Source organism: Durio zibethinus, chromosome 26 (genome assembly GCF_047325235.1).
Source record: "Durio zibethinus cultivar Kanyao isolate XHJ-2024 chromosome 26, ASM4732523v1, whole genome shotgun sequence".
Taxonomy (NCBI): domain Eukaryota; kingdom Viridiplantae; phylum Streptophyta; class Magnoliopsida; order Malvales; family Malvaceae; genus Durio; species Durio zibethinus.
In genome coordinates this window covers 638,309-657,165 of record NC_143187.1, presented here as the reverse complement: position 1 = coordinate 657,165, position 18,857 = coordinate 638,309, and the positions used below count along the sequence as shown (strand labels likewise).

The 18,857-nt window shown below is 36.7% G+C and overlaps 2 protein-coding genes across 8 annotated transcripts; both read left to right on the top strand.

Annotated features, from left to right (window-relative positions):
* Positions 1–4: 4 nt before the first annotated feature.
* LOC111274351 (histone acetyltransferase HAC1-like) lies at positions 5–11,580 on the top strand. Of its 5 annotated transcripts, none has more exons than XM_089755204.1 (17): positions 5–369; positions 693–1,095; positions 2,124–2,238; positions 2,461–2,596; positions 2,833–3,324; positions 3,450–5,197; positions 5,444–5,740; positions 5,837–6,115; positions 6,724–6,852; positions 6,995–7,195; positions 7,329–7,471; positions 7,581–7,893; positions 8,080–8,219; positions 9,375–9,453; positions 9,569–9,961; positions 10,507–10,724; positions 10,831–11,580. In XM_089755204.1, the coding sequence occupies exons 2-17, from the start codon at positions 869–871 to the stop codon at positions 10,943–10,945; spliced, it is 5,025 nt and encodes a 1,674-aa protein (XP_089611330.1). In that variant the 5' UTR covers positions 5–369; positions 693–868; the 3' UTR covers positions 10,946–11,580. The 5 variants fall into 5 exon arrangements, 4 of the variants coding, with proteins under 4 accessions (XP_089611330.1, XP_022714680.2, XP_022714681.2 ...); XM_022858945.2 differs by having other exon boundaries at positions 2,461–2,752; XM_022858946.2 differs by having other exon boundaries at positions 677–1,095.
* A 294-nt stretch (positions 11,581–11,874) lies between these two features.
* HCF173 (high chlorophyll fluorescence phenotype 173) lies at positions 11,875–18,755 on the top strand. Of its 3 annotated transcripts, XM_089755205.1 has the most exons (14): positions 11,875–11,956; positions 12,242–12,792; positions 12,893–13,105; positions 13,455–13,659; positions 13,792–13,867; positions 13,999–14,134; positions 14,269–14,373; positions 15,714–15,794; positions 17,036–17,125; positions 17,221–17,286; positions 17,842–17,898; positions 17,981–18,058; positions 18,131–18,178; positions 18,294–18,755. In XM_089755205.1, the coding sequence occupies exons 1-14, from the start codon at positions 11,893–11,895 to the stop codon at positions 18,363–18,365; spliced, it is 1,842 nt and encodes a 613-aa protein (XP_089611331.1). In that variant the 5' UTR covers positions 11,875–11,892; the 3' UTR covers positions 18,366–18,755. The 3 variants fall into 3 exon arrangements, 2 of the variants coding, with proteins under 2 accessions (XP_089611331.1, XP_089611332.1); XM_089755206.1 differs by lacking the exon at positions 11,875–11,956 and having other exon boundaries at positions 12,107–12,792; positions 13,966–14,134; XR_016334044.1 differs by lacking the exons at positions 11,875–11,956; positions 18,294–18,755 and having other exon boundaries at positions 12,099–12,792; positions 13,966–14,134; positions 17,221–17,309.
* The last annotated feature ends 102 nt before the right edge of the window (positions 18,756–18,857 follow it).

Genomic DNA, 18,857 nt, shown 5'->3' with positions numbered 1-18,857 from the left:
TCGCAAAGCGTGAAAAAGAAAACGAAAAAAAGAAAAATTAATCCCCAAATTGAAGTAATTTTTTTTTTTTGCAAACCCCAACCCCAAAAAATTAATTCGATTCGCCCCTTCTCTTCTTTTCCCCCTTTCTGTTCTCGATCTCTTTTTCTCATCTAGCTCTCTTTTCTCTTTGTATCGTACGTTCTTGTCAATTTCCCCTCGCACGTGCGATTCAGGCGGTGTTTCGCTGACTCCTGTCGCTTTTCCTTTTTTGTTTTCCGATCGTCGTTGTCGTCGTTGTCTTCGCGATTCTCGGTCTTACTATCGCAATTCTCGAAGCTCCGATCGCAGCTGCTCTTGCTTCTGTTTTCAATTTGCATTTTTCATCAGGTTCGGTTTTAGGGTTTTCATTTTCTCCTTGATTGTTTCGGAAATTAATGTTCTTTTTTATTTATTAGCCTAGGGTTAGTTATCTCTTAGTGCTTCATTCACTAATTAGGATCGTTTTTTATTTTCGAATTCCAAAATTGGGGTTTGTCTTGCTTCATTGGCCGAAATCCCCCTAATGTTCATACAATTTAGTGAATTTCATCTTCAATGTTGTTAAACAATGTGACATGTCTGAAATTGAGATTGAATCATTGAAATTTGAGTTAATTTATTCAATTTTCCTGAATATCTGTATATCTATAACCAGGGTGCATAAAATACAGAAATGCCATAAAGTGATGCTTTTGAAGTGACAATTAAAGGAGGGGAAAAAGAAGGAAGCATGAGTGGTGGTGGATGGTGCGATTGTAAGGCGAGAGTGTGGAATAAGTTATGCGGTTTTTTCTAGTTGTGGTCCTTACTAAGACAAGGCGAAAACGAAGAAGGAATAGGGATAGAAATGAATGTGCAGGCACATACGTCAGGACAGATATCCGGACAGGTATCTGATCAAGGGGGATTGCCCCAGCAAAATGGGAACCCTCTTCAGCCTGCCCAGATGCAGAATTTAGGCATTACTGGAAGTGTGAGTGCTGCTGGCATTGTTGGTGCTGGAGGTCCTCCGCATAATACATTGAATATGGACCCTGACCTCATCAGAACACGTGAATATATGCGAGGAAAGATGTAAGATTTTCTATAAAGTATTAGTTACTGTGTTGTATGAAATGTTTGTATCTTTTGATTTATTTAGTTTGAATTTTGGAAAAATTTGAAATGAAGCTGCATTAGAGGTTGAGGTAATGCTGTCTGAATGCTTTTAATACCATAAAAGCTTGTTATTTATTTGCATTTCATCGTTTCCTTTTTTTGCGTGTTTGTGCATGTACATTTGTACTTGTTTATGACATTTATGTATTGCTGGATGCTCAGTTGCATGTTAGTAAGGCTCTTTTGAAAAAGATGGTGGCATTTTTAGTTTTTTTTTTTTTGGTTCTATACCATTGTAAATTACAGCCTTCAATTGAGATAATGTTTTGTTTGTTTTTCTACTTCTACAAAATGTGCATAGAAGTTAGCATACAAAAGTAACTTAATTGTAAAATCTCTGTAGGACTTAGATGTCTATAATTCACTTAAACTCAGTGATCTATGTTATACTAAGTATAACTGGTAGGATTCTATTGTGAAGGAAACAGTGAAAAGATTTTGCATTGAAATAGTTATGTACCTGTTTGTGTAGGATTTTGAGCCTGTAGATTATGTTGATACTTCTTGAAGGATATATTGACATATGCATCATTGAATAGTTGTTTCAAGAAATTTAAGGGGTCATTTTCTAGTGCAACGGGAAATGCTTCTGGTTCAAGTTTAAGTTGTTAGAGAGTTCTCTCTCTTCTCTCTCAAAAGAAAAAAAAAAAGCTAAAGGAAAAAAACTTGCTTGTTCATTCTCCTAAGACTGCACTTAGGTGGGAGAAGATGTATGATGCTTATAATTTCACATTGATTTGATGATGGGTATTTAAATCATAAGCAATGGAAAATTATTTTCTTGTCATTGATTTCATATAATCATTATATTGCTCTTTAGCTTCCATGTGAGATCAATCAACATATCAAGATTAGACATTTCCATCTCAGAAATTTTTGTTATTATATCCATGTGTAGTGTTTAATTTTATAATTGATGCAAATTTTAATCTTTTTTTTGCCAGTGTTGATGTTTTGAAAGTGCGGCACCAGCATCCTATAACTGAGGCATCAATGAACAAGTTTCGGGATTTTGCAAAACGGTTGGAAGCAGGTTTATTTAAGATCGCTCAAACAAAGGTTAATTATTTTGTCAAACTACTATGTTTTGAGCAAATCTCTTTCTCGACTGATATTTTTGCCCATTTCATTCCTATTTTTTCTTTCTTCACCTTTTCTTTTTCTTTTTATTATTTTCTTATTGTCCTTCAGAATGTTTTGTGTTCTTATCACTGTTATTTATATGTTCTACTACTTTCTCCTTTTTCCCCTGATTTTTGATGCTTGAAGTTTGTTCTCTAGGAGGACTATACAAATTTGAGTACTTTAGAGCACCGTTTACAAACTCTAATTAAGGGGACCAGAAATGTGCCCAACCAAAGACCACAGCTTGTTAATTCGGCATCAGCTCCAGTTGGTACAATGATACCGACCCCTGGTATGTCTCACAGTGCCAATCCTAGCATCATGGTTACATCTTCTATAGATACATCTATGAGTGCTGCCAATGCAAGCATAGCTTCTATAAATGTCAATACAGGAAGCTTGTTGCCTACTGGTGGCATGCATAGTGGTTCTTTTGGTAGATCTGAAGGTAAGTTTGAGCCTTACAGGCTTTGTAATCATATTTAAATAGCATTTTCTACCTAGGGTAACAGATTGGTACTTTTGTAGGAAATATATCTAATGGGTATCAACAGTCACCTGCAAATTTTCCTATTGCTTCTGGTGGAATGTCATCAATTGGTGTGCAAAGAATGACAAGCCAAATGATTCCCACTCCTGGATTTAATAGTAGTAACAATAACAGCCGCACTAATAATCAGTCTTACATGAACAATCAGTCTAATGGTAGTGGGCTTCCAACAGTTGAATCAAAAATGGTTTTGCAGCCACAGCAGCAAAAGCTACACAGTGGTCAAAACAGTCGTATTTTGCACACACTTGGCAGCCAACTGGGTAGTGGCATCAGGTCTGGCTTCCAGCAGAAAACTTTTGGGTTTTCGAATGGGTCCCTAAATGGTGCACTGGGGATGATGGGCAACAATATGCAAATTGTTAATGAACCAGGGACTTCTGGGGGATATCAGACTTCCACACCTTTTACTAATTCGCCAAAACCTTTGCAACAACACTTGGATCAGCATCAGAGACCCCTGATGCAAGGTAAAATCGTGATTTCATCTGTCTCTCTCTCATTATTTCCTTTTGATTTAGTACATGTGAATTTGAATATGTAATTTATTATCGGGATATATGAGTTGTGTCAAAGAAAGCATTCTTTGTGTCAGGTGATGGTTATGGAATGAATCATGCTGATTCTTTTGGGTCTGGAAACTTGTATGGTGCTGTAACATCAGTTGGATCAGTGACAAACACTCAGAATTTGAATCCAGTTAATTTGCAGTCTATTTCCAGAACAAATTCTTCTTTGATAAGTAACCAGTCAAATTTACATGGCATACAATCGGCCACCCATTTCCAACCTCCAGTTTCTTCGATAGACAATATCCTTCAAACTAATCAACAGCAACAATTTCAGCAGCAGCCTCTTCAGTTGCAACAACAGCAATGCCAACAGAAGCAGCAAAATCTGCAGCATCACTATTTGCTTAGCAATAGTGGTTATAGTCAGTCTCAGCTGGCATCTGATATGGGCAGTCAAGTTAAGCGTGAACCTGGAGTGGAACACCATGACGAGTTTCTACATCAACAAGCTCCTGAACAATTTCAGCTTCCTGAATTGCAGAATCAGTTCCAGCAGAATCATGCTGAAGAACTCTGTAGTCGGCAGGATATGCGTTCATCGTTGCCACAAAATTCTCAACAAATGCAACAGATATTGCATCAAAACCAATTGATTCCAGAATCTCAAAATGATTGTAAACTTTCGGCCAGAGCACAGCCGGAATCAGTTGTGCAGAACCAGTGGCACCTTCACTCACATGATGGGGCTCAAATGCCAGGGAACATGTCACATGAGCAGCATGTCCAAGAGGATTTCCGCCAGAGAATATCCGGGCAGGATGAAGCTCAATGTAACAATTTATCTGCAGATGGATCTACCATCAGTCCAATGGTTGTTCCTAGAAGCTCAACAGATCCTGCAAATTCGAGGGGTGCCATCTCTAGATCTGGAAATGGGAACCATGATCGGCAGTTCAGAAATCAAGTGAGGTGGCTTTTGCTTCTGCGCCATGCTCGTAGATGTAAAGCCCTTGAGGGTAAGTGTGACAGCTATTGCTTTACTGTGAGAAAGTTGTTGAGTCATATGGATGTATGCGAATCATCTAGATGCTCATATCCTCGTTGCCATCACTCCAAGATATTGATTCGTCATCACAAGACTTGTGCAAATAAAGCATGCCCTGTTTGTGTTCCTGTTAACAAATATGTACAGGCTCAGATGGCACGTGCCTGTCTAAACTCTACTTCTGTTTTGCCATCTTCGGATAGTGGATCTACTAAAACATATGAAGCTGGAGACATTTCAGCTAGAATGACATCTACAACTGCATCAATTGATACTTCTGTAGACATACAGCCCTCACTAAAACGCATGAAGATAGAGCAGTCTTCTCACTCTGTTATTGCTGAAAGAGAAGGTCCTGTAGTATCAGGTTCTGTTGTTGCTGAACTTCACATAACTCAGGATATCCAGCACCAAGATTACCAACATGGTGACAGGCCTATGCCAGTCAAATCTGAGCCATTGGAAGTGGAGACAGAAGTCTCCATGAGTTCTGCTAAAGGTAGTCCTGTTATTATTGAGGTGAAGGATGCTGTAGATGACATTAGTAAACAGAAGACTGATGGTGAGCCCATTACATGTGATGAATTTCATGTCATACCTAAGCAAGAAAATACTAAGATTGAGGAGCTTGGCTCAGTTAAACAAGAAAATGCGACACAGTCTTCTGAAAGTGCAGCTGGAACTAAGTCTGGGAAACCGAAAATAAAGGGGGTGTCACTGACCGAACTATTCACCCCTGAGCAAGTTAGGGAGCATATTACAGGTCTCAGACAATGGGTTGGCCAGGTATGCTTTATTGTAGAATTTTAATTTGTTTCAGACACTGTTTTCAGGTATGGTATCTGGATCATTAATAAGTTGTGGGCAGTGAATGCATGTGCTAGCTTACTACTTGATATACCAGAAAATTGATTTGGAGACAGAACAAGGAATATTGATGATATTTAATTTCTTCCTTTTACAGAGTACCAGAAAATTGATTTGGAGACAGAACAACGAATATTGATGATATTTATTTTCTTTCTTTTACAGACTAAAGCAAAGGCTGAAAAGAATCAAGCAATGGAGCACTCAATGAGTGAGAACTCCTGTCAGTTATGTGCAGTTGAGAAACTTACTTTTGAACCACCACCTATTTATTGCAGCCCTTGTGGTGCTCGCATTAAGCGGAATGCAATGTACTACACAATGGGAGCTGGCGATACACGACATTACTTTTGTATTCCATGCCATAACGAGGCACGTGGAGATATCATAGTTGTTGATGGAACTGCCATTCCAAAGGCAAGGCTTGAGAAGAAGAAGAATGATGAAGAGGCTGAAGAATGGGTATGTACAATACATACTTTTTTAGTATTATTATGTTCCATGATCATCCCTAACAGTTGCTCTTACATTTTCTTCGGCTTCAATAAAATTGTGCAGTGGGTTCAATGTGACAAGTGTGAGGCTTGGCAGCATCAAATTTGTGCTTTATTTAATGGTAGAAGGAATGAGGGTGGGCAAGCTGAATATACATGCCCCAATTGCTATATTGCTGAGGTTGAAAGAGGAGAGCGCAAGCCCTTACTTCAGAGTGCTGTACTTGGGGCCAAAGATTTGCCAAAAACAATCCTTAGTGACCACATAGAGCAGCGATTATTTAGGAGACTGAAACAGGAAAGACAAGAGAGGGCAAGGGTTCAAGGGAAAAGTTATGATGAGGTGAGTAACATCCTCATGATGAATGTTGATTCTATGTTGTATATGGTGATGTTTTTGTTTCTTTCACGTTGCTGAAAGGTGTTCAGAATTACTACAAATTCACACACAAAGAAAAAAAAAAAAAAGAAAGAAAGATGGCTATATTCAAATAAGTGTGCTTGTTCCTAGTTATATGCTGAAGAAACAAGAGCTGTAGAGGTGATATAAGTCGAAGAATATTTCTTGCTGGTGATTGAGCTTTTAGCACAGATTTTTTTTCTTTTTTTGTATGATTAGGAGAAGATTGAAAAATGGGGTAATTGGATCTTACCAACTTTTATGTTTGAAAGGATCCAGATGCCTTTGATTGGTGTTTTACATTTGCCACCCATTAGCCAGTTATAGGTCACATAGCCACAAAGCTTATTATGTATAGGGCAGAACTTAAAGCTTCTGATTCCTTTGACTTGGGTCTGTTAGGTTTCTTCTATATTTGAAATTTCTTCTTGTTATTACTGTTGATTTCTTTTTGGTCTTTTGAAGTCATATGTTAGTCCTTTCCATTGGCTTCTCATGGATTTCTGCTTCTTGAGGAATAAGCTTATTTCTTTTTTCATTGATATTTCCAGGTTCCTGGTGCTGAGGCACTTGTAATTAGAGTTGTTTCATCAGTTGACAAAAAGCTGGAAGTGAAGCAGCGTTTTCTTGAAATCTTTCAAGAAGATAATTATCCACTTGAATTTCCATATAAATCAAAGGTGTGAAGGAAATAATTTGAATGTAATACATGCTTGCATGTTCTTTTTTTCTTGATAGATAAGTGTAATGCATGCTTGTATGCTTAATATGGCACTTTAATTGTAATTATGAAATGCTTATAAGTTATGTTTTCCTCTTTAGGTAATTTTATTGTTTCAGAAGATAGAAGGGGTAGAAGTATGCTTGTTTGGCATGTATGTTCAAGAATTTGGATCAGAATGTGCATTCCCAAATCAGCGCCGTGTTTATCTGTCATACCTAGATTCGGTCAAATATTTCCGGCCTGAGGTTAAAGCAGTTACTGGAGAGGCTCTCCGTACATTTGTTTACCATGAAATTCTTGTAAGTTCAAACTCTTATTGAATTCTGCTTAGTTATAATTATTGTCATGATTTTCGTTTTACATTTAATATCAGTTATCTATTTCGTTGAGATCATTGTTTAATATTTTGGATTCTAAACCTTAAATTTTCAGATTGGATACCTTGAATATTGCAAGAAGCGTGGTTTTACAAGTTGCTATATATGGGCCTGCCCTCCACTAAAGGGTGAAGATTATATCTTATATTGCCATCCAGAAATTCAGAAAACACCTAAATCAGATAAACTGCGAGAATGGTGAGGCAAACAGTTGTCTAGATCTTTTTTTAATTCCTTTGCATCTCATGTTCTATTCTTATTAATCCATTATTATTAATTTCCCTGATATGTGTGAATGCTGTTTCAGGTATTTGGCAATGTTAAGGAAAGCTTCCAAGGAAAGCATTGTAGTTGATCTTACTAATTTATACGATCATTTCTTTGTAACTACTGGTGAATGTAAGGCCAAGGTAACAGCTGCTAGGCTGCCATATTTTGATGGTGATTACTGGCCTGGGGCTGCTGAAGATCTAATTAATCAGCTCCGCCAAGAAGAAGATGGCAGAAAATTGAATAAAAAAGGAACAACCAAAAAGACCATAACAAAAAGGGCTTTAAAAGCATCAGGCCAGTCTGATCTCTCTGCTAACGCATCAAAAGATCTGTTACTGATGCATAAAGTAATTTCTTTTTTCCCCCCAAATCTTTTGCCTTTCTTTCCTTTTTGATTTTGTTCTGTGTAAAGCCTGTAGATATGGAAGTTACAATCTTGTTATCTTAGTTTGGACATTTTTCGTATCATGACCCAAAGGATTTTAACCGGTTATATTACTATTTCCCCTCTTTTTTTTTTTTTTTTCCTTCAGCTTGGTGAGACTATTTGCCCAATGAAGGAGGATTTTATCATGGTTCACTTGCAGCATTGTTGCACTCATTGTTGTATTCTAATGGTATCCGGAAACCACTGGGTCTGCAACCAGTGCAAGAACTTTCAGATTTGTGATAAGTAAGATTGCTGCTCTATTTAGCTTTGTAATATTATCTTTTATAACTGAGCTCTCTCTCTCTCTATCTATATGTGTGTGTGTGTGTGTGTGTGTGTGTGTGTGTGTGTGTGCATGCACGCGCGCGTTCTTTCATGTGTGACCAGGAAGTGTACCACTTGTGATAGTCTAGTAGCCAATGATTTTATCAGTTGGATCTTATAAATAATATGATTCTGTAGAACTAGAAACTATAATTTTTCAATCAGATCTATAAATGAGAGAGAGAGAGAGAGAGAGAGAGGGGTATAACCTCTTTCATAGACATATTTAAGCATCTTTGTTGTAGTGTTTCTATTATTTATTTCGCAAGTTTGAATCTATGCTAGGATTCATTCTTTTTCTGCATTCTACAAAGGAATGTATTTCTGATTCTGACAGTTATAAGTCCAGCCCACATTCATATGGAAATCATAAATAATTTCTAATACCATAGAGGTATGCTAGTTATATAACTCAGCATTATTTTTATTATTATTACTATTATTTTTGCTCACCTCCTTTGGCATTACATTCTAGATATAAGCATTAATCTCGTTGCCCCAGCTTTTACAGTAATACAAACCATGCAAGTTTTTCAATCCTTGGTGTTACTATTTTAGTTATGGAAGATTCCACTGTTGGTTGGTCACGTTGAATGGACTCTCCCTTGTTAAGTTGTTGGAATTTATTGTTGAATTAACCTTTAGCGGGGGCTGAACTTTTTGGCAAAAATGAAGTCTTCATATTTTGGGAAAAAAAGAATAGAACATTTAGGAGTTTACCATTAACTGATACCAAAATTTCACCTGGCAGTGAACATGTTAATTCTAATACTATGTATTGGCTGAAGTGATAATTCAGAGTGAAATTTTTTCCCCCCCTCATTTTAAATTTCAGTTTAATAGTCTTACTTTTGCTTTTGCAGAAAAGGAAATTGATCCTTGGTGCTCTTCAAAAATAGATCTTTTTTCATGTTTCAAGACTCAACTCCCCTTCCCCTTATCAGAAGCCTAGTGATGCAATTCTTATCTTTGATCCCTTATTTTCCTCTATTCTTATTTTAGCCTGTTTCCACCAACTGGGAGAAAGTTTCCTAGATAAATGGATCTGATGTTTGCTTCCTTGTACCTTCACAGGTGCTATGAAACAGAGCAGAGACGTGAAGAAAGAGAGAGACATCCCATCAATCTGAGGGAAAAACATGTTCTCTATCCAGTAAGTTTGTCAGAGTACTGCGATAATTTACTTCTGGCGTTTGTTTCTGTTGCTTCTTCTGTATGCAGGCTTGTCTTTTCTAATCGAATTTTTGTGGAAAATTGTCATTATGCAGGTTGAAATTACTGATGTACCTAGTGATACAAAGGATAAAGATGAAATTCTTGAGAGTGAATTCTTTGATACTAGGCAGGCATTTTTGAGTCTTTGTCAAGGGAATCATTATCAGTATGATACCCTAAGGCGGGCTAAACATTCCTCAATGATGGTCCTCTACCATCTTCACAATCCAACTGCTCCTGCATTTGTCACTACCTGTAACATATGTTATCTGGACATTGAAACTGGTCAAGGTTGGCGCTGTGAAGTTTGCCCTGATTATGATGTGTGCAATGCCTGTTACCAAAAGGATGGGGGCATTGATCATCCTCATAAGTTAACAAATCATCCTTCCATAGCTGAACGTGATGCACAGAATAAAGAGGCTAGGCAATTAAGGGTTCTGCAGGTACTTTTTTTTTTTTTAGTAAAATCATTGAACTTTTTTTCAATAAAAATTGTCTTAACTGTTTGATTAGTTGGGAGTGGTTAATTGGCTAAATCTCATCAAAACATTCACGTCTATGTATTTCTGCAAATATTACTGGTCAAGTATATACATTACACACACACACACACGCACATCTATCTATTCAAAGACAAGCTATGGTGTACATCTGACAATGGCTTGTATTTGGAACCCTTTTTATTCTTTTTGGGGGGTTGGGGTGGTACCAATAATTGGCTTGATAACATTGGAAAGTGTGACTAAAGAACTCTCTCAAAGTGGATCTAAAGAACTCTCTCAAAGTTGATGTTTATGAGATGCTATTGGAGCCGTGCACTTGAATATTGAAATATGCTAAATCTAAGTATTTTTATTCTTCAAATATATTACTTTTCTTCTGGTTTGGCAAGTAGATGGTTGGAAAAATGACTTTATGACTATATGTGTGCAAACATGGCGGATTTTAGATGCGTTCTTCTAACTGGATTGGTTCTTGAAATTTGCAGCTGAGGAAAATGCTTGACCTTTTGGTGCATGCATCACAATGTCGTTCTGCGCATTGCCAATACCCTAATTGTCGGAAAGTGAAAGGGCTTTTCCGCCATGGAATACAATGCAAAACACGTGCTTCTGGTGGTTGTGTACTTTGTAAGAAAATGTGGTATCTACTGCAACTTCATGCACGGGCATGCAAAGAATCTGAATGCCATGTACCACGTTGCAGGTACATGCATGCACCTCCTGAACAGCCATATGTTATGCTCCTTTCTCTGTTTGTGTTCTTGGGTTTAATTTGAAGTTAATAATGTTAAATTCGTTAATTAATACAGAGATCTTAAGGAACATTTGAGGAGGCTTCAACAGCAGTCTGATTCGCGGCGTAGAGCTGCTGTGATGGAGATGATGAGACAGAGAGCTGCAGAGGTTGCTGGTAATTCTGGGTAAAACCAAATTGTAAATATGGATTTGGATATTTTGATAAAATAGTTTTTTGTGCTGCTCCACTGGTTCACTGCTTGGAACTAGGCAGTGATGGGGAAAACCGGTGGATCTAGGTCAGAAAGGGGGGGGGGGGGGGATAGGCATACAATACTAGAAACAGATTGATTAGTGATGGCTTGTTAGGGAACAATTCTTTCATTCGTAAACCCGTGACTGAATTCCCTACAAAGAAAGCTAATGAAGTTTTTACGAGATGTGCCAACTTTCGGAGTTGAAGTAGTGATGTGAGTCAGTGGCCTGATTTGGTGATTCTTTAATTTTTTATCTTGTATTCTGTGGAATGCCAGCCATGCCATCCCTTTGGCGGCGAGTGTACTATAATTGTTCTAATCTGTCTTTAAATTGCGTTCTTCCAGAGGAATGTGGGAGGGAGGGAGGGAGGAAGGTTAGTTTCAAAATCTTTTGTTGCCCCCCACCCCCTTGTCTTTTTGTTTCATATGTTTTCCTCATTTTGTAGAATGGCTTCTTATTTAAAATAAGTAGAAAGGATTGTAGAAGTGCAGCCAATTCATTTTTAATGAATACCGTCAAATTATGTTTATATAGTTCAAATGAAGTTCATCTCTTTTTTGTCTGAAGGCTTTTGGTTTTACTTTTATCCCATTGTTACCAACATTGGGCTTTCACATTAGTAAATTCAATTATATCTAAATTTCTGTTTACTTTTAATTTCAAATATTTTGCAATAAGATGGAATTAAATTTGCTTCTTGAACGATTCAAAAGATTAATTCATAAAATGACTTAAAATTAATTTGATTTAATTTTAAAATTTAATAATTTAAATCTAAAATGATAATAATCCAAAAAGATTTGAATCGAGCACGACTTAATATTTTTTGTCAAATCAAAATAACAATATCCGTCTAATTGCTGCGTCAGTTGGTAGAAATGGGGTGCCTGTCTGTCTGTCTGTTCTGTCTGGCTGTCAACTGCCCTGCAGAGGAATTGAAAGGTAACGGGTTAACTCATCGTGGCGCGCTTATTGGCTCTAACAACCAAAACCACCCAAACCTCAAATCAAAAATATGTGGTCGCTCTTCATCTTCTCTTTCTTTAGCTTCTTTCTTCGATTTTGATGTTCCACATCTCAACCACCCCACCTTTCCTTCCATTTCATTCCCAGTTTCTTTTCTTTTCTTTTTTTTTTTTCTCATAATTATCCACTTTGCAATTTGAAATATTATATACATTATTGGAATATTGAATTCAAAGCTTCTTTTTATTTTGAGTGAACTAGAAATGAGAGCTGCCACTGCAGCAGCAATGACACCTTCAACCAGTTTCAGCAACAGCCTTAACAGCAGCCCCAACTGGGTGAAATGGCAACCTTCTCCTTGTCACCGTACCACCTTCCTTATCCCACGCGCTTCTGCCTCTCCCAACACTGGCAAGGACAACAACAAAAAACCCAAAGCTAAAAAAACTTCTTCTCCAACTCCCTTAACAACTGCAACAACTGAATCTACTACGCAGGACCAGCAACAACAACAACAGCAACAGCAACAGGTTTCTTTAAGTTTGGACGGCGTGAATCCTGTGGGTTTGGGACGTAAATCCAGACAAATATTCGACGAGGTTTGGAGGAAGTTTTCTGGGTTGGGGCAGATATCAAGGACTACTCGTGCAGATGATAGGGAGGCTTTGGATGCTTTGCTTATTAGAGAAGGACCCATGTGTGAATTTGCCATTCCTGGTGCTCAAAACACCACTGTCCTTGTTGTTGGTGCCACCAGCCGCATTGGTCGCATTGTTGTCCGTAAGCTCATGCTCAGAGGATACACCGTCAAGGTTTCTTTTCTTTTACCACTTTCCTCTCTTTTATTTCTCTGAAATTTGTACCTTTATTTTTGTTAGATATAATTTGTTTTCTCTAATTCTGTGATTAAAGGCTTTGGTGAGGAAGGCAGATCAAGAGGTGTTGGACATGCTTCCTAGGTCAGTTGAGATAGTAATTGGGGATGTGGGTGAGCCTTCCTCCCTTCAAGCTGCAGTAGAAGGTTGCAACAAGATTATCTATTGTGCCACTGCTCGGTCCACTATCACTGGGGATCTCTATAGAGTTGATTATCAAGGGGTTTTAAACCTTACAAAAGCATTTCAGGTTTGTTCCAACCCTGGGTATCCCTTTTACTCCATCTATAATGATATATGCACACATTTGATTGCAATGTGTTCTTCCAAGACTAGCCTTTTTTTGTGGATGTTCCATGCCTCATTATGCTCAAAACAAATCATCACCCCTCTAGAGGCAGTAAAATGACCCTTTCCATTTTCATTAAATTTACTTTCTCTGCTATTCCAAGATTTGGGTATTTCTTGAGTGAACTCATTTTATTGTTGTCTATGCCTATGCAGTTTGCAGCTTGTGGATGGTTTAATGGATTTGTGGTCTATCTATATTTCTCTCAGAAAAATATCTCTGGTGAACTGACATCTAACATTATCTGCAGGACTACAATAATAAACTGGCACAAATTCGGGCGGGAAAAAGCAGTAAAAGCAAGCTTCTTCTTGCAAAGTTCAAATCTGAAGATTCATTGAATGGATGGGAAGTACGTCAAGGTGCTTACTTCCAGGATGTGATTGCTTCGAAGTATGATGGTGGGATGGATGCTAAATTTGAGTACACTGAGACTGGAGAAGCTGTTTTCTCAGGTAAATTTCAGTTAAAATATGATGCATGCCTAGCTTGAAGCAATTAAGATTTACAGCTTTCTTATGTGGTTATTAACTGTGACATATACAGGGTTTTCTATCTTTAACTCTGTTTTTGATACTGAACTGCAGGCTATGTTTTCACCAGAGGTGGGTATGTTGAGCTGTCGAAAAGGTTTTCACTTCCTTTAGGTAGCACTCTTGACAGGTATATGATACTTCCATATTTCATATACCTTCTTTCTTAGCGGAAGCTGGCTGTTGTTTTATATGTTAATGACAGATACACTGATTCCACCTTAAAAGTGTATCTCACTTTGTGGAATATTTGGTGTTCAGATATGAAGGTCTAGTTCTATCTCTTGGTGGTAATGGAAGATCTTATGTTGTAATTCTTGAAGCTGGTCCTTCAGCAGATACAACTCAAAGCAAATTATATTTTGCTAGAATAAACACAAAAGTAGGATTTTGTAGGGTAAGGATCTCTTGCCCATAAAAAGCTATGGGCTTTCTATCATGAGCATTCTATGCATCAATTCTTATTATTCTTAATAATTTTGGTGAAGGGTTTCTATTAAATTGCATATTTTTCTCTTTTGTGATTGACAGGTAAGAGTGCCATTTTCATCATTCCGTCCCGTGAAACCAGATGATCCACCATTAGATCCATTCCTTGTACATACATTAACTATACGCTTTGAGCCACGGAGACAGGTTTGTGTATTTCGAAACTTGCACAATATCACCTAGTTTAAAAACTTGTAAAAGTATAAGGGATCCTTACGAGTATTTATTCTCAAAAGTTTCAGGTCAATAACTTTTTGAATGGTCATTGAATTTGTGTTTTGGATCATCAATTGTTTTAAGGAGATTATTTTGTTAATTTAGGTTTTGTTGTGCGAATTCTTTTTTTTTTTCGTTTTTAGCAGGATCTGATGGTTAAAACTCAAAATTGTAAAATTACTAGCTAATGGATGTCTTTGGTGATTTGACTGCTACTTGGTATTTTTATTGAATATTCTAAATGATTTTTGATCCAGGAAGAAATTATGCATGCCATCTTAATCACCTGCTTGGTCACATTGTTGTTGGTTGCTTCTTAATACTCTATGTTGCCATCTATTGTGGTGTCAAATGAATTTTTGCAGTAATGCTATTTGATTCTAAATTACTGAATCATATAAATGATAGAAATACAAATCTATCAAAAATACATCAGTAAAATGATTTGTTTGCTTATATGTGTTATGATTCTCCACTACTGTTGAGTAAACTTGATGAATACTGCATATAGCTTGTGAATTCTGATTAACAGTTTGCATAGGTGTCCGCGTAGTGAGAGTTTATCACATATTATGAGCTTTTCATGGAGGCATTTGAGTTACTAATACACTTGAGTGATGATTTCTGCTTGCATATCCCCATATGAGATGGACTACTAATATTTAGATAAGATATCATTGGCTTGCATGTTGGAACTTTGGCCACAAACACACACAAAAAGTAATACTTGAACATTTATATATTATGCATACTACAGTAGTATGCAGAAAGTTTGATTTCTGCTGTGAGTGGCAACTCTGCATGTTTTGCTACATAGTTTATTAACTATTCTTTTTTCGGCATTTGTAGTACAATTACAAATTTTCTTATGATAGCTTCTATCAGTCTATTCTGAATATCTTTTCCTCAGCTCTCTAGGAAAAGTATTTTTGAACATTTTTAATTATTTCATGCCATCCTTCCTTTTGCTGATGAGACCATTAAACTTGATTCTGTTCCATCTTTTTCAACTGTACTCTTTAAACAAAAAAGTAGTAATTGTTTTCTTTTGGTTTGTAAAGATCTCCTAATTGGACAAGACATTGTGTGATCAAGTCCAAAAGATGATTACAACAAAAGTTCTTCACCTTTTTTTGTTCCAGTGCTGGCATCATCATTCATGCTGTTACTGCTGTGATTTCTGATCATTTATCAATATCTTACTCCCCTTGATCAAATGATTACTACGCTGGTTTTAATGCATCTAATTCTATATATTATTCTTGCTGCAGAGACCTGTTGAAGGAGCAACAGGTATGAAGCAAGACCCCCGTAGTTTCAAGCTGATATTGGAATATATAAAAGCCTTGCCAGTAAGTGTTTTTATGTATGTTCCTCCTCTGTTGATAGAAGGACCTTCAGTTTTTCTTTTTTCCCATTTTTAACACACTTTATAGTTTATACTATCATTTTATGCTATAACATCACAAATGAGCGCTATTGAACCTTTTCTGGTAACATTTATGAAGTGTTCCTGGTCTGAATCATGTGATATGGTTTTCATTAACTTTAATGAATTAAATGCAAAAAAGACATTGCTGCTTTTAGTCTCTGCCTGTAACATACATTAGTTAAGGCCATAGGGATTGGGTTGCAAATAATCAGTATTCTTGGTTTTGCTTTGTTCCACTTGTGTCTGCAAGCAGGCACATCCACATGTTTGCACTTGCATGAATTTGCATCTGCAGCTATCATACCCATCTGTTGTAAAACTGTTATCTTTTAGTTCTTATCTCCAACGTTTAGAGTAACTTAAAAGGAGAAATAAATGGTTAATGGATGGAAAACATAAACCATTGATCTGGATTTCTAGTGAAATAGTTGTATCATATTATTACATCATGTGAAACTTGTTTCCATCAATGAAGTTATTTGGTGTGTCTGAATCCTCTGGTACTAATTAGTCATCCATTTCAATGAACTGTTTTTCATCTTGAAAATAGTCAAGCCATTTACTTCAACTTGGAGGTTTTGGCTGGCCGGTTAAATAGGTGTGTGATCATTTTAGTTACATAATCTGAAGGCTCAGTTCCATCAATGAAGTTGGTGAGTCTGTCAAAATCTTCTTATTACTAGTTAGCTATTTGTTTGGGTCAATTCTTAAAGGTTCATGTTTTGCTGCTGTGTTGAAGGGAGTCAACCATTTAAAATTAACTTGGAGGCCTTGGCTTGCATGTTAAAGGGTGGGATGAAATATGGGTAGATGCAATAGTACAGAAACACTATCTGTGACTGATTATTGTTATTATTTTAAAATTCTTTTAGGGTTCCAAGGATGAAAAAAAAAATACTAAATGATGTTTATGGATATTCTCTGTTCTTAATATGGTTGTTAATAGTGATTTCTTGTTATATACTTGGTTATTGATTTGACTGCAAAAGTATTTGTTTATGTAAAATGTGGAAAGCAGATTCAAAATATTTGTAAATGTGGGGACTGTAATACCTGATAAGGGACAGAGTTAAAGTTACTACCTAGTCCATTATCCTATACTTTGAAGGAGATAAAACATTTTCCCCCATTCTAAAATAATTTTAACCTGATGTTCTGCAGACTGGACAGGAAACAGACTTTGTTTTAGTCTCATGCACAGGATTAGGAGTCGATCCGAACCGAAGGGAGCAAGTTTTGAAAGCCAAGAGGGTCAGTCTTGTCTTCTGCTTCTGTTTTCATTAATGTGAGAATCATTCCTTCTCTGTTTTCCATTTCTTGTATTGTCATAATTGAGTTTTCATCAGGCTGGTGAGGATTCATTGAGAAGATCAGGTCTTGGGTACACGATAATTCGCCCTGGTCTCCTAAAGGTAATGCTGTTATATCATTCTTGGTAAGTTGTTGATATTTAAATGCATGTGAACCGAAAGGTCCCTTTTTTATTATTATTATTATTATTGTGGGAAGATGGTGGTTTCTTGGCTAAGCCCTTAACAAATTTGATTGACTGTCTGTATAATATTAACCACTTGAGTCATTGAACATGCTGATATACTTGTCAAGCTCATTGTTCCAATGAATGTGGTTCTTGAAAAGAAAAAGGATAAGGGCAATAAAAATGCTGCAATAAAATGGTATCTCTTTGATATGTCTGAGGCATTTCCAATTACACATGAATAATTCTGAACATTTCAAATCAGTGTCTGTCATTGGTGCCTACACTAGCTAAAATGCTCCTGTTCCAGCACTATTAGTGGTTAGAATGCTGTATGTTAGTTTTACATAAAAAACAAAGCATGTAAGGAACTTTATATTACAATGGGAAATGGGAATCTAGTCTACCAAATGTTTTCAAACTTTTTTATATCCAAAATTGTCTTTTTGGCAGCCAAAATATGTACTGAATCAAAGTTTTGTTCTTACAGGAGGAACCAGGTGGCCAACGTGCTTTGATTTTTGATCAAGGAAACAGGATTTCTCAGGTGAGAATGCACTGCTCTTGTGGACTGTAATAAAACATCATTGAGTTTGCATTCTGTCTTATCACTCTCTTTCTTTTTTCAGGGCATTAGTTGTGCTGATGTAGCTGATATCTGCGTGAAAGCATTGCACGATTCGACCGCGAGGAATAAGAGCTTTGATGTGGGTAACACTGATTGGCATAAAAGTTAATTTCGAGTATGACAGAACTAACCGAAACTTGATTACGTGCAGGTATGTCATGAATATGTTGCTGAGCAAGGGAGGGAGCTTTATGAGCTGGTGAGGACCAATTAAAACCTTACTAGTATTCAAAACTGAAAGTAGTTACCTTTTAACTGCTTGTAACCAATAATAACTAGAACTGAAGCAGCATATATACGTTTTCTTCCTACAGGTTGCCCATTTGCCTGACAAAGCAAATAATTATTTGACTCCGGCTTTGTCCGTTTTGGAGAAAAACACTTGATAATCATTTGAGGATAACTTGTTATCGTTCTCCGAGTATTGGCATCCGATTGTAACTACATTACAAAAGAAAAAAGAATTCCCCCAACTTGATAACGCCTTGGAAGTCAGCAACAAAACAACTCTTTTCTTGATATCGCCCAGATGATGATGGTCATATAGGTTATGCATAGTCTTTTTCTTTTCTGTAAATCCACGTGTAGTCCGATATAAAAAATGTGTATGTATTTTGGGTAGCATATAGTGTATACGGAGCAAAAGCTCTGGATAATGTGGAGTTGTGTAGATTATTCTAATTTGTGGTTCACTGTGATCCAAAACCTAATGGAATTTTACATGTCATATTAAACATTATCTACATATATGTATATTTATTTATATATTTTGGAAAGAGATGCACATAAAATATCCCGTAAATTCACTCAAAAGTGATGGTTTTTAAGCATGTATTTATTCATTTGATCATAAATGGTAATGTCTTGAATTCTTTATA